The 13,783-nt window shown below is 36.4% G+C and overlaps 1 protein-coding gene across 15 annotated transcripts in view; it reads left to right on the forward strand.

Moving 5' to 3' along the window:
- SCAF8 (SR-related CTD associated factor 8) overlaps window positions 1-13,783 on the forward strand; it is a 171,622-nt gene that overhangs the window by 45,293 nt on the left and 112,546 nt on the right. For all 15 annotated transcript variants that reach the window (XR_006654243.3, XR_006654245.3, XR_008425498.2 and 12 more), the window contains 7 exons: window positions 1,281-1,398; window positions 3,398-3,529; window positions 3,802-3,914; window positions 5,552-5,745; window positions 9,213-9,313; window positions 12,565-12,678; window positions 13,612-13,768. Coding sequence is in view for 4 of the 15 variants with exons in the window: in XM_045188930.3 (XP_045044865.1) it covers window positions 1,281-1,398; window positions 3,398-3,529; window positions 3,802-3,914; window positions 5,552-5,745; window positions 9,213-9,313; window positions 12,565-12,678; window positions 13,612-13,768 (929 nt within the window). In the remaining 11 variants the exon portion in view is untranslated. The remainder of the gene's footprint in view (window positions 1-1,280; window positions 1,399-3,397; window positions 3,530-3,801; window positions 3,915-5,551; window positions 5,746-9,212; window positions 9,314-12,564; window positions 12,679-13,611; window positions 13,769-13,783) is intronic.

The raw sequence follows: 13,783 nt of genomic DNA on the forward strand, positions 1-13,783 counted from the left end.
TATGTAAGAATATTTGAAATAGTAGGAAAGAAACTTGCTTTTATTTAGATCAGTTATTTTTTTTCCAAACAATTTTCCAGAGCCTACGTTTTGTTCAGGGTTTGTGAGAACAACACTGGGGAGAACTTTCTTGGGGAAGGAGTGGAAGGTGGGAGAATGGAAGGGGGATGATGAAAGGGGAGACCCTCTGGGAATCTTGTTTCAAATAGGTTATTAGTTTTTTGTATTGAGATAGTATATTTAAGGATTATTTATATAATATAAAATGCAAATATATATTTTTGATAAAGAGATTCTACTTGAAAAATTCAAAACTAATACTTTAGATTATGAATTGTGAAGTTAGAAGAAGCATTTGAAATTATGTGTATCAGTTTCCTGAACAACATGAGAGTCATCTTTAACAGTCCTGACAACAGGGTATTTATCCAATGTGGTAATGCGTTTCATTATGAGAATTTAAGGAATTGTTATTGTTGTATGTCACTTGATTACTGAATCCAGTTTTCATTTGCCTTCTACACACTCATCTGTTTTGCTTTCTGAAGCAAGGAAGCAAATTTCCTCCATTATCTTTTGACATAGCTCTTTAATTGTAGAAGATAGGTGTCATTCTTCCCCTTAGGCTCGTCTGTTCCAGATGGCATACTCTTTTTCCCGAGACTTCTCTCTATCCTCATTGTTCTTTTTGGGATGCCCTCTTTTTTATTTGTTTTACCTTGTGGCACACAGAATTCCAGACATGTTCCAGGTGTGAATTTCCCAGAGCATCGTTAAATTATTTCCTCTTACCTAAACGTTGTTTCTGTTAGCATGCCTAATGTGAATTATTTGCTAAAGAAAGGAAATTTTATGAAGTTTGTGGTCGGTTATAATTACAGACTTTGTATGTTCTGATAGAACATTTTCCCCACTATTTTATAGTTAGAGAAGTTAAAGTGACAATGTTTAAATACTCTTTGTTTTTAGAAATATTTTATTGAACTTTTCTTAAAATATTCTATTGCAAAAAGTACTAATTTATATTTAATGGTGTGAGATAATATCAGATCTTCATCAAAGTATCTCTAACATGGTCATCTATTAAAATATTGTTGAGTATATTTCTGTTTTAACATGTTAATGTTCTGAAGTATTCCATTTTCTTGTTAATATTCCAAAAGTAAACATTATAGTAGAGTATATTTCATTTATTTGGCATTTGGGGTTTAAATACTCAGTTATTTTTATATTATCTTTACTGGGTTTTAAAATATATTTCCATTTGTTTTTCCTTTTAGTTCTCATGTTTCAGAATCTGTGAACAATTCCATTTTTCATCAGATAGCAGAGCAACTACAGCAGCAAAACCTTGAACATCTCAGGCAGCAGCTCTTGGAACAGCAACAGCCTCAAAAGGTTTGTAACTCCATCTTGTGGTCTTTAGGGGTATTGCTGTCTACATTCTCTAAATGGGTGTGGCTTAATTATGGTGATTTTTTTTCTTCCACTATTAGTAGGAAGGTCAGTCTTTTTAGGATCTTCACAGTTTTTTCTATAATCAAAATGTACTCTAGAAACCTATGAAATGATTGAGAACATTGTAGAAATTAATTTCAGTACACTGGAAGTGGAGAATAGAAGACAGAGATGGTGTTCCAGTGCTACAGCTTAGTCCCTCTCCATTTAGTTCCCTGTCAAGTGAGGTAATGATGATCTTCCTGTGGTTGATGTGGTGATGGCAGAGTAGACTGCTGCCTTTACTTAGGCTGTTACCATGTGGCAGGAACTTTACTAAGTGTGATTACATTTAATGCTGATGAGATAAGCCTTTTTGATACCCATTTTACACCATAGGAAATTGAAGTTCAGTGAAATGAAACATCTAATCTTTCTAATATTCAAAACTTTCTGATGAAAATGAATTTAATGCAACATCACAAACATTTTACAATTAGCATTGTTAGACATGTGATATGCACAGAGGTGAACAGAAAAGCAAGACCTCAAGTGACCTCTTCTCTAATGGAACGCATGTTTCTGTGTGAACACAGGCAGGGTTCTAGTTTCTGTAACAGGTACACGTGAAGGACTGCAGAAATACGGAAGGGGGAGAGTTACCTTAGATCAAAAGGGTAGTGAGCCCGAGACGCTGCTTGGGTCTAACCTTGATCTTTTGATGCAAATAGTTAATATAAAATGAATATTAATGATGTTTGCTAGCCTGGAATGTGTACCTGGAATTATGAGAATAGAATTCTATTCCTTATTTTGAAGAAAAATTCTGATTAGAAGTGTTTGGAGTAGGTACCATATTTATGCCAGACAGGTATAGATCTGCCTGGGAATTCTGGAAGTTGAAGATAGAGAAGAACATCCAGATGTTTAAAGAAAAACACAAATTTTAATTCAAGGAAAAGAAACAAGTTGTCAGTGATATAATTTTTGAAAATCACGGCTTTTACAGAGGCAAGAGATAGTAGTGATGGAAGAGTTTATCCAAACAATCAGGTTTGTTCATTCATGAAAGGGACACTTTTGAATTGCCTTGGTTCCAGTTTTATTTCCCAGGGTTTAGTAGAAGCAGTGAAATTGAGGCAAAACTCTCCACGAGCTTGTAATTAACACCAAGTTATTGAAGCGAAAGGTAAAAGTTAATACAAACTTGAGATTAAGACTCTCAGTCCATTCCCCCAAACCTCGCAGCTTAGTTAATTGCTCTACACATCATTGCTAACATTTTAGAAGTGTAGTAATAATACCTCTTTGAAAGGAGTTAGATGTTCTTAAAAGCTTTGTTGTTCAAAAATGAATAATGAAGAGAGGGGAGTGGTGGAGCAAAACAACTTTTCTAATGCATAAAGTGAATAGTGTTTAAAACAAATTGAGAATTGAGAAGTGTATCCACAGAGCAACAAATTGAATAAATTGTGTAATTGGCTCTACTAATCCAAATGCCTTACTGTACTTACGATAGGGTGAAATAAGCAGAAAAATTAAGCATTTTTATTTACTAGTAAGCTCCATATGGCTGTCTAAAAGTTTTCGTAGTGTCTTAGGGTGTAGGGTTTCTAGTGCCACTCAAAACAGGGCAGCCCTGAGCACACAAGCAGGCTGCCATTGTGTATCTTTGATGATGTAATCCCCTTACTAATTCTTGATGGTTTATATTTTCCACAATTAAACGTTTATTTGAAGACCAACTTGATCTTATCATTCTATTCTAAAATTATGTTCCATGCTTGAAGTGAATTTGTATTTAAACAGAAGTGTAGGGTTAGATTGATTATAAAAAATTAAGCATGGGATTTCTTTGTGTGTTGGACTTCTTTTAAAACATTGTCATTTTTGTGTGCTTAAGTTTTTCTTTGTGATGACATTCACTATTTCCCAATGTCTGTGTTTGCACGTTCTCAAGGCAACCCCTCAGGACAGTCAAGAGGGGACCTTTGGATCAGAGCGTTCCGCGTCACCCTCACAAGGGAGCAGTCAGCAGCACTTCCTTGAACCGGAAGCAAATTTGGATGATTCCATAGACATCCAGCAGCAGGTAAAAAGTAAATGCTTTTCTGGGTCATAAATTTATAAATGAATTAGAGAAAAATATTACAGAAGGTGGTAATTTTTCTTTTAGGTAGAACACTTTATTATTTATGTAAAGTAACGGTAATGTCTTGAGTGGTTGTCGCCCAACCTAAGGTCTGCACTACAACCATTTTACTATTGGACATTAATGCCACTGCGCTGAGTATTTTGTAAGGCAGAATTGTCACCGTGTACTGAATCTCAACCGTTCTGTTTGCCATTCTTTTGACTTTTAAGGACATGGATATAGATGAAGGGCAAGAGGGAGTGGAAGAGGAGGTCTTTGAACAAGAAGCAAAGAAAGTGGCTGTTCGCTCGAGATCAAGAACACATTCACGCTCTCGTTCAAGGTTCTACATAATATTTAAAAGTAGTTGTGTGTAAACTTGTAAAATGTTGGCTGTATTTCTTTGCATCAAGATTAAAGGAAATGTTTCTTTTAGAATGACATGTCTCAAAAAACTGATGCAGAATTTGAAAAACAGAAAACACTTTGTTGGCCCTGACCAGGTGGCTCAGCTGGTTAGAGCGTTGTCCCCGTGTGCCGCGGTTGCGGGTCCAGTGCCCAGTCAGGGCGCATGCAACAGTCAGCCGACGGGTGCATAGTAAGGGGAACAGCAGTCTTACGTTTCTCTCTCTCTAAAGACAACAGCAACAAAAAGTTCTGTTTGTAATTGGATGTATCTGTGGCCATTAATTTGAATAATACACATAAATCACAGCCATATCATGAGACTTTGATTTTGTATCATACCTGATTGTAGTTAATAATATTTTGATGACATCCAGCTTTTAGGATATTAATGCCTCTGAACCACAGTTAAATCGGTATAGAGGAACAGCGTGAGAAGTTACTGTGTTTCTCGCATTCCATTTCATCTCATAATAATACCAAAAATGATCATAAAGGTAAAACTACATAAATTATTTTTATGAACAGTAAAGTATTCATAATATCAAACTTATTATATAACATTCTCCAAATTTTTTTTTTGTGTGTGTGATTTTCAGCATGGCTAAGGTGCATTAATGTACATGCTCATTCAAATTTGAGCTGAAGATACTTTTATCTTAACCTGGTAAATTTTTGTGTGGCGTGTAGACATTGTTTTTACTGCAAGCTGTCTTAATACTGAGTCATTAGTCCTTAACATTTTTTATGCCCTGTGTTCTATATACATGGGTACCCTGAAAATCTTTACAGTAAATGCTGGAAAAGGAGGCAGTATCTTTGACCACTTCGTCAGTCATTTCTTATTTGTTTCAAAATGTTATTTGTATTTACCTCTTGTAAAGGAGAGCCTGTCATTTCAGCTCTTTGTAAACCCACCTCATGTCACTGACTTACCTGGCTAAAGCAGTTACAGTGTTAGTGCTGAGAACTTTGTGGTAGCATAGCAGCTTCTTTATTTCCTCCTTAGTAAGCATTTTGGGGAGAATTATGTGACATATGGTTGACAGGAAAAAAGGAGGAGTGTTTCAGTATCACCTTATATTTTAAAGGCAAGCACCATGAAATTTTACAGAAGTCAAAAGCTTGTGAGCAGAATTATATAGTAGCTTGATTCTTTGCTGGAACTATTCTTTGTTTCTTTTAAGAATGTAACATTTTGTCATCTCCTAAAGGATATTTTTACTTTCTTGGGTTTTTCATCCCTGTTTTTGTCTCTGAAAAGTAAGTTGGAAGACATTAAGAGAATGTGAGCCCTTACTAGGATCTCATTCTCCTGCTGTTCTTGGTTGTGGATAATAATCCAGACTCAGTAGGAATTATTAAAACAAACAAACACGTACGGCTTATGTGGACCTGAGCAGGACAGTGATTTGAGAAAATGAATGTTTGCTACTTGATTATACTTAAATCTTTTTTTGAGGTAGATAAATGTAAGGCAACCATTTCCCCCCCTCTCTTAAAAGTAAAAGTTTGATAGAAAAATAACATCATTAGTAATAAAGCTGTTTTTTCTTTTTTTTTTTTTTTCCCCAGATCACCAAGAAAACGGAGGTCTCGGTCACGATCTGGTTCTCGGAAGCGTAAGCACAGAAAGCGATCGCGCTCGCGCTCAAGGGAAAGAAAGAGGAAGTCATCGCGTTCCTACTCCAGTGAAAGGAGGGCTAGAGAGAGGGAGAAAGAACGGCAGAAGAAAGGGCTACCTCCAGTCAGGTCCAAAACGTTAAGTGGTAAGTGGTAGAGTGCTTTTAAAAAACTTCACTGTCCAAAGTACTGGGAAGATAGTTCTCTGCCACAGTCTCTACATCTTACTTTAAGACTGAGAATTTGAAAAGTGGTTTGGTAAATGAGTAATTTTATCCTTGGTTTTGGTAATGTGATAGGGGAGAAAAGAAAAAGGAGCGGTTTCTACTTAAATACTCAGGTCAGTGAGAGTTGATATTTTTAAAAATACAAGTTAAATTATAAAATATAGGACTTGAGTAATGATGTATGAAGTGGACCTAGAGCATAGTGTCTAGTAGTTGGACATGGTGACTTCCGTGCATACTGTCCTACCTGGTAAACCATCAGGTCTGTGGGAGTAATTATTATAGGAAGCATGCAAATTTTAAAGCTAATTATAAACTTACTGAATCCATACTGAAGGAGTGATTCCTATTGTATAGACTTTCCCTCCCTTATATGTTAATCTGAAATGTAGGATTAAAACAACTTTGATAGTAGTGGGAGTTTACTTTCGGACAGGGCTAGGGGAGAGTTCACTTAGTAGGAATGTGAGGTATAAGAAGGTAAGTTGTAATTAGTGCCAAATTCTGCCCAAAGGATTATTCTCAGTGGCTTATATGACTTCTACAGTGAACCGGTAGACTGCAGATGGCAAATTACATAAAATAGAGCAAACTGTTTTTCTTTGCCAAAAGCTGAACATTGATCGGGTTATCTGATTTCCAGAGATCTCCAAATTCTTTCTGTCATGGAAATAGATAAATAATTGGTATAACTTATAGTAATGCTGAAGCATTTTAGAAGTTCGGGCTCCGAATTAAAGGCAGTAAATAGCCTTCTGCTTACTACGTTAGGGTACTTTCAGCAAGCTTTGGCAGTTTTGCCAGAATCTTATCTGATTACGAGATCCAGTGTTAATCTAATAATGTTGCCTTCCTCACACTGAAAGTTTCTGTTTATCTCCTAGTGTGAGGGACCCTAAAGGACCCAAAAGTGTGACAGTAAAATCTGCTATGCCTTTCCCAATGATTACCATTAAGACATTCAGAATCTCCAGTTTTAGGATTTGGCTTTTACATTGTGTGTCTTCCATTTAGTTCCTCACCTAATTTGTCATGTTGTTACTGCCACCATTTACATAGTTATTGACCATGAGATTTATTTTTCTGTTGCTGTTTTTTAAAACAATAAAAAAACCAGAAAGCACATAAAGTATGGTGAAATGTTTGTCTGATTTATTGCCCCAAAACTCTCCTTACAAAGAAGCAACATTCATTTTGTGTGGTTCCCCACACATTAGTCCTTAGAACACAAGAGTTTTTATGAATAATTCTGGGTAAATGAAACACCCAACAAACAGTAGTCCCCAAACGTCATTTAAATGTCATTTAATGTCAGGAGAGTCAAGTGTCCCCTCCTTGTGGGATGGGAGAGACTCATTGCTTTCTGGGAAGTTATCCATGGGAATGATTTGTAGAGAGACAACACTGAAAGAGTATGGGAAACATGGAACAGATTTTGGGGAGATGAAGGAAGCTGTGATGCGTAGGACAGAGTAAGAAGAAGTGGGAACTACTTAGTGAGAGAGGTCCAGAAAGCTGCTAAGCATTTGTGGTGGGTTGACTAATGGTCCCCCAAAGATGTCCAATCTAAATCACTGTAGCTTGTAAATATGTTACATTACATGTTAAAAGGGACTTTGCTGACCTGATTAACAAGGATGTTGATATGGGGAAATTAACTTGGATTATTCAGAAGGACTCAGTGTGATACATAGATCTTTATAAGCGGGCCCGAGAGAGAAAGATAGAGATTGATAGATGCTACAGTGTTGGCTTTGAAGGTAGGGGTCATGACCCAAGGAATGCAGACAGCTTGTAGAAGTTAGCAAAGGCAAAGAGACAAATTTTCCCCTGGCACCTCCTGAAAGAATGCAGCCAGCTCACCCTATTTAGGAACATCAGAACTGTAAAAGTACACATTTTCGTGTGTTTTAAACTACTAAGTAACAGTAGCAAAAGAAAACTTTTTCCCTTGAGACCGTTAAATAAATTATGTGTGCATAGAGCAAGACTGCATGAGGCAAAGAAGAAATAGCAGGGAGAGAACAATTACCTGGGATTTCTTAGCTGAATGATTCCTAAACTTCGTGCAGATGCAGAAGGTGTTTTGAGTTCTGACCAGCCAGAGGAGAGACCTGATTGAAAATACATTCAATGTGTTATAATAGGTATAACATCTTATAATAGTTACACGTTAATGTTGGTCTAAATATAGAGCTCAATAATGTTGAGCTCTAGAGTAAATCCTACCCTAGGCCTGCCGTATTATAGATTAAAGGTAATGAAAAAGTTGGAAACTTATTCTTTAAAAATGACACTGATACAAGTCCAAGTGCAGTTTGTCATGTGACTCTTGTGGGTGTTAGGAGCGCTGGACCCCCCCCCCATAGTTGAAAGTCTGCATGTAACTTTTGACTTAACTAGTCATCCCTCAGTGTCCATGGGAAATGGGTTCTGTGACCCCTCAGAGATAGTAAACCTCAAGGATGCTTAAGCCCCTTATATGAAATGACTTAGAACAATGCATACAGTTGCTCCCCACTTCCTCGAGTTACCAATGGTGGATTGAAAATGCTATTTTCCATTTGCAATTGGTTGAATTCTCAGATGTAAAACTTAGGGACATGGAGGGCCAACTTTATGTATTGAAAAAAATTCACATATAAGTGAACCTACAGAGTTCAAACCCATGTTGTTCAAGGGTCAACTGTACATTAAAACTCTGCAACTATATTACCTGTAAAGATTTTTAAGTAAGTGTTCAGGAAAAGGAGATGTTTATGCAGGCGTGAGCAGTAATTGCTAGAAGTGGATAAGAGGTCTCACGAGTGACATTTGTTTATTAATGGGATGTGGCTTCCATGCCTTTCATTTTAACACTTAAGGAGTTCTGATTCGATCTTTTACTGTTTGTTTCTTCATGCAAATTATTTCCTTCAGGATAAGATACTGATTTGGGATTTAACTGTTGATTAGGGAGAAATATCCACTTAATCTTTTCAGCACAGAAAAATACGTAAAAGGCACACAGGATTGCGATGAAAAGTGGTTTTGAAACTTTTTTGTACATTCACATTACCTGTGGTGTTTTAAAACTCCCAGCTTCTGCTCCGTTATACCCCATACCATTCATTGCCGTTCACAGTGGGACCCAGGTACCCACAGGTGATTCGGTGGGCAGCCAGCTTGAGAGCAGGTGACACGACAGAGGCTGACTTGGCATAGATGTGAATGGATACTGAAGGTTTTAGTTGATTTTTAAATATAATATAAAAATGTCATTTAACTCCTATTTTAAATATGGTGTCTTAAGTGTTAATGTTATTGTTAGTAGAGCTTTTTCCTTAGCACCTTGAAAAAAGTAGCTGTCTGTGTGATTAGGTCATTTGTCTCTTATGTCCTGACAGTGTGCAGCACTACTCTCTGGGTCGGTCAGGTGGACAAGAAGGCGACACAGCAGGATTTAACCAACCTTTTTGAAGAGTTTGGACAAATTGAATCCATTAATGTAAGTAGCAGTTGTTGAAAAATAAAGTTAAAAAGAACAGGGTTTTCACTTACAGAGAGAGTCATTTCAGTTCCTAATTTTACAATAGTTTAAGGTTAAAAAAAAAAGAATAGGGTTTTCACTCATACCAAGAGTCATTTTGGTTCCTAATTAGTCAATTGTATCTTCCTTTACACATCTTTACAAGGATTGTCCGAATTTCATCAGTTCTGTGTATATTCTGCTGTTTATTGCCTTGCTTAATTAATTTTTAAAATGGAATTCTTAACAAAAATTCCTAGGGGTTTTATAGCAGTGTAGCACTTGATTCCTAAAAACATCGAATGTTTGAGTTGCAGGAACTAGTGTGATCTAGTTTTAATTCCTTTTTTGGAAAAAGGAAATGAGGAAACTGAGTCCCACAGAATTGTACTCCCCTGCACATGAGCACATAGGTAGTTTGGAGACGTAGCTGGACTTGGGGTCCCAGTCTTTTGCCAGCCTCCTCCCTCCACTTCCTCCCCCTCCCTATCTCTTCCTCTGAAAGCCAACCTTAGACAAGAAGACCTGTTGTGGCCTGGGCATCTCCAGATATTGGAGCTTAACTTTTCCACTCCTCACCTTAGTTCTTCTAGTGATTCTGCCCCACCCACTGTCCTTCTTTGAATATTTTCTTCTTCTTGAAAGGCTGTTGTTTTTCCTTGGGGCCAAAAGTAAGTAAAGAAATGCTTTATATTTGTTTATTTGAGGACTCTTAAAATTAACCCTATGATTGTAATTAGTGTTATTATACTATGTCTATTTATTGTTATTTACTGGAAAATTAGCTGGTTTTACTTTTTAGTGTTAGATCCCAATATTCTTTATATGTCCAGACTTGACTTTTCTATATTAATAATAGCATTCTTTATTTGAATTGAATTTGATCATTTCATATTTTACTTTCAATTGTTTGTTCTGATTGGAGCCTCACAAGATGCTTGGTTGTAATTCATATATCTTTTAATTTACCAGTGAAGAAACTAAGTGATTTGCCTGAGTTACACAGATGATAAATTGGTGATTAGTTCATAAGTAGGTGATTGGTTGAGTGTTTGAACTAGTTATTTCAAATTTCTTTCTACACCGTGAGAGGGCTGTAGGTATTTTAAATTTCACCTGTCAAAACATAACTGTTATTCAGAATCCATGAACATATAACTTCTAAATTTTTTTTCTGTTTGCTCCCTACCCTCAAACTAGTGGTCTCAGCCCTCGCTGCATATCAGAAATGTGTTGACATGTGAAAACACAGAGATGCCCGTGACCAGTGTCTGTAGAAGCTCATCACAGTGCTGTAAAGCTAGCACCGCGGCTCTGAACAGCTCCTGAATCCTGTAGCATTTTGTATTTTCACCTCTTGTGTGAAAATGTTTGTAGTCTTCCTTATATAGCCAAGGGCATTAGTTTCCCTTGTTTCCCTCCTCTTCTGTATTACCTTTTAAAAGCATAGTAATGAAATCACCATGTGATGAAGTTTGGACTAGTCTTACAGGAGATGCAAGACCACATGGAGCTGGGATAAGCTGTGTAGGTGAGGGCCTTGCACCCTCAGTCTGCTAACCAACCCCGCTGTGAGTGAGAGCACCACTGACAACAGGTGGAACCAGCTGGCTCTGATCAGGAGAAGTGCACAGCTCAGCTGCAGAATTGTGAATGAAAAAAAATGGGCCAAGATACCAGTGAGGGAATAAAGACTCTTAGAAAGAAAAGATAATAAACGTGAGCTACATGGAAAAAACATATCAGGTCCACATGATGCCAGGGAGAGCAATTGGGCCCTCTGCCTGGCGTGTCTTTCCATAAAAAGCACAGAAGAAAGTCTGCTTTCTAGGAGCCTTCCTTGACTACCATAACTGCTGGGAACCCTTACTCCTCTGGAATCCACTAGATTCATTGACTCAACGCCTCATTTGGCACATCAAGTACCAGCTGGGACTTACCCAGTAGCTCTCTCTGTACCTCTTGTCTTTCCCAATTGGAACCTGGAGGTGGTCAGGGCCCTATCTTCTTTTATTTGTATTTCCCACTGTGTCAACAATAGGACTTTGCATATTATAGGGATAAAACAAATATTTGTACATCTATTATATTGTGCATATAAATAATAGAATATTTTATATGAAAAAAATAAAAGCATAGTCCTTACAAATAATAGGCACTAAGTTATTTTGTGAACTGAAGTATACCGAATGGCTAGTGATAAAATCTGGGATTTGAAAAATTGATGATAAGATTTAGAAATCTTTTATTTGCTTTTAGGGGAATTTGAGGACTGTTAGATTTAGCATTTAATAGGTCATTAGAGAGTTTGAAGAAAATATTTTCAGTGAGTTGGTAAGGAGTTGGGTATACATCATAGGGGTTGAAGTATGTAGGGTTAGGTAGACTTCTCTTTGGAAAGGTTTGGTATTAAAGTGACAGTAGCTTGAAGTGTTAGCAAGACCGAGGGAAAGGTTTTTATTTATTTTGACAAATAGAGCTTATGAGATACTGAGTTACAATAAAGTGATAGAATACCTTTTGAGTTCTTCAGGAGAAATTGAAATACATTCTTTATTTTTTGGAATTAATATATTAAGGATAATTTTTTGATCTGATAGTCTGTTGAATAGTTAAATGCTTTGTAAATAAAACTCTTAGATCCTTACACTGAGGCTGTTTTGGTATTAATTTTAAAATCTATTTCCAGAAGTACTAGGACAAAATTAAGTTTTATAAAATTGAAAAGCTTTATTTTTATCATTTGCTGTAGATTATAGATTTTGTAGTAGGGATGAGATACTTACCCAAAACAAAAATTCCTTATATATTACTCAATATAACATTTGAAAAAACTGACCTAACATTGTGAATAAATTGTATGCTTTCAAATATGTTGGCCATACAATACTATTTTTCTTTTATTAGGTAGTATTGTGTGCATGTCTTCATGCTTTTTAAAATAGTTTTTACTGTGTATCGGAGAAACTTTTAATTTATGTGATTATTTAAGATTTCATATACATCATGGCTTACAATGAGATCCAATTAGTTTTTAAATTTTGGGATTTTTTTAAAACTAAGTAATTAGTTGTACATGAATTGAACCAATAAACAGATAGCTGGAGGAAGAAAAGGGAAAACAATTCACTATTTGTCAATAGTCACTGTTCTGTTCCATTAAAACCTCAAAGTGCCAGAATGAATTGTACTCCTTATACCCCTTCTAAAGTAAACTTTTTTTTAAATAGATGATTCCTCCCCGGGGCTGTGCTTATGTCTGCATGGTTCATCGACAAGATGCATTTCGGGCGCTTCAGAAACTTAGTTCTGGGTCGTATAAAATTGGGTCCAAGGTCATTAAGGTGAGACTGAGGGAGGAGGGAGACATGGCTTTTATTTTATTGGATTATTAGAATGTTTCTGTGTTTAATTCATCTTTTTAAAAATGTTGTGGGCAAACTATGACAAATTTGTTATTTCAGTATTTTTGAGTTATAGAAGTAGATACAGGTAAAACAATAACCAAATTTAGTCCAAGGGTTCTTTGAAATCACATGTGGACAGGTCACCATTTTATGAACAGATGTTTTTAGTTTATACAAGTTTGCCTTTTCAATGCTTCCTTATCATACCCCTTAATTACAGTGTTAATTTCTCCTTCTTAACTTCTTGTCCTATATAACTCAGGCCCTTGTAAAGGGTTTATTTTTATTTTCCTCTTAGTCTTTAAATGGAGTATTATGTATGTTTCCAATTTTACTTCTTAATGACTAATTTACACTTCACTTCTATTTGGAGATAATTTATTCCATCAGTTTTGGCAGCTGAATTAGGAACTTTCAAGGGAGTTAATATGCCCATGCTTTATTACTTTATGGCAGAGAGTTTCTCTTTATGAACTACAGTGTCTGTTACTGGTCCCTTTCCTGTTTTCTGGAGTACCAAGAGTCTGTTTAGTTACAACTATTCCAATTATTGGTAATGTAGCTTGACATCTTATGGTGAAAAGTAGATTTGGATATTGTTTCTGAAAGTGTGTTTCAGAGTTACAGTGAGAAGTGTAAATAATCCCATAAACACCATCAGTACGCAGTGCAGGTTCTGTTCTACAAGCAGAACCAGAGCGTGGAGAACGTTGTCAGGGCTGCTGTTCTTTCAGCAGTGGGGCTGTGCCCATCCGCTGGTTTTTAAAACGAATTTTATTTGTGTTTACATGGTTGACATGTTTCTGAATGTTTTACCTTGCTTTTGCAGCATTTATAAGCTTTCTTTTTTCCTCTCCTCATTCCTGATAGATTGCTTGGGCTTTAAACAAGGGTGTGAAGACAGAATACAAACAATTCTGGGATGTGGATCTCGGAGTTACTTACATACCGTGGGAAAAAGTTAAAGTGGATGACTTGGAAGGTTTTGCAGAAGGAGGCATGATTGACCAGGAAACTGTAAATACTGGTAAGAACCCTAAGG

Source organism: Desmodus rotundus, chromosome 11 (genome assembly GCF_022682495.2).
Source record: "Desmodus rotundus isolate HL8 chromosome 11, HLdesRot8A.1, whole genome shotgun sequence".
Lineage (NCBI taxonomy): Eukaryota > Metazoa > Chordata > Mammalia > Chiroptera > Phyllostomidae > Desmodus > Desmodus rotundus.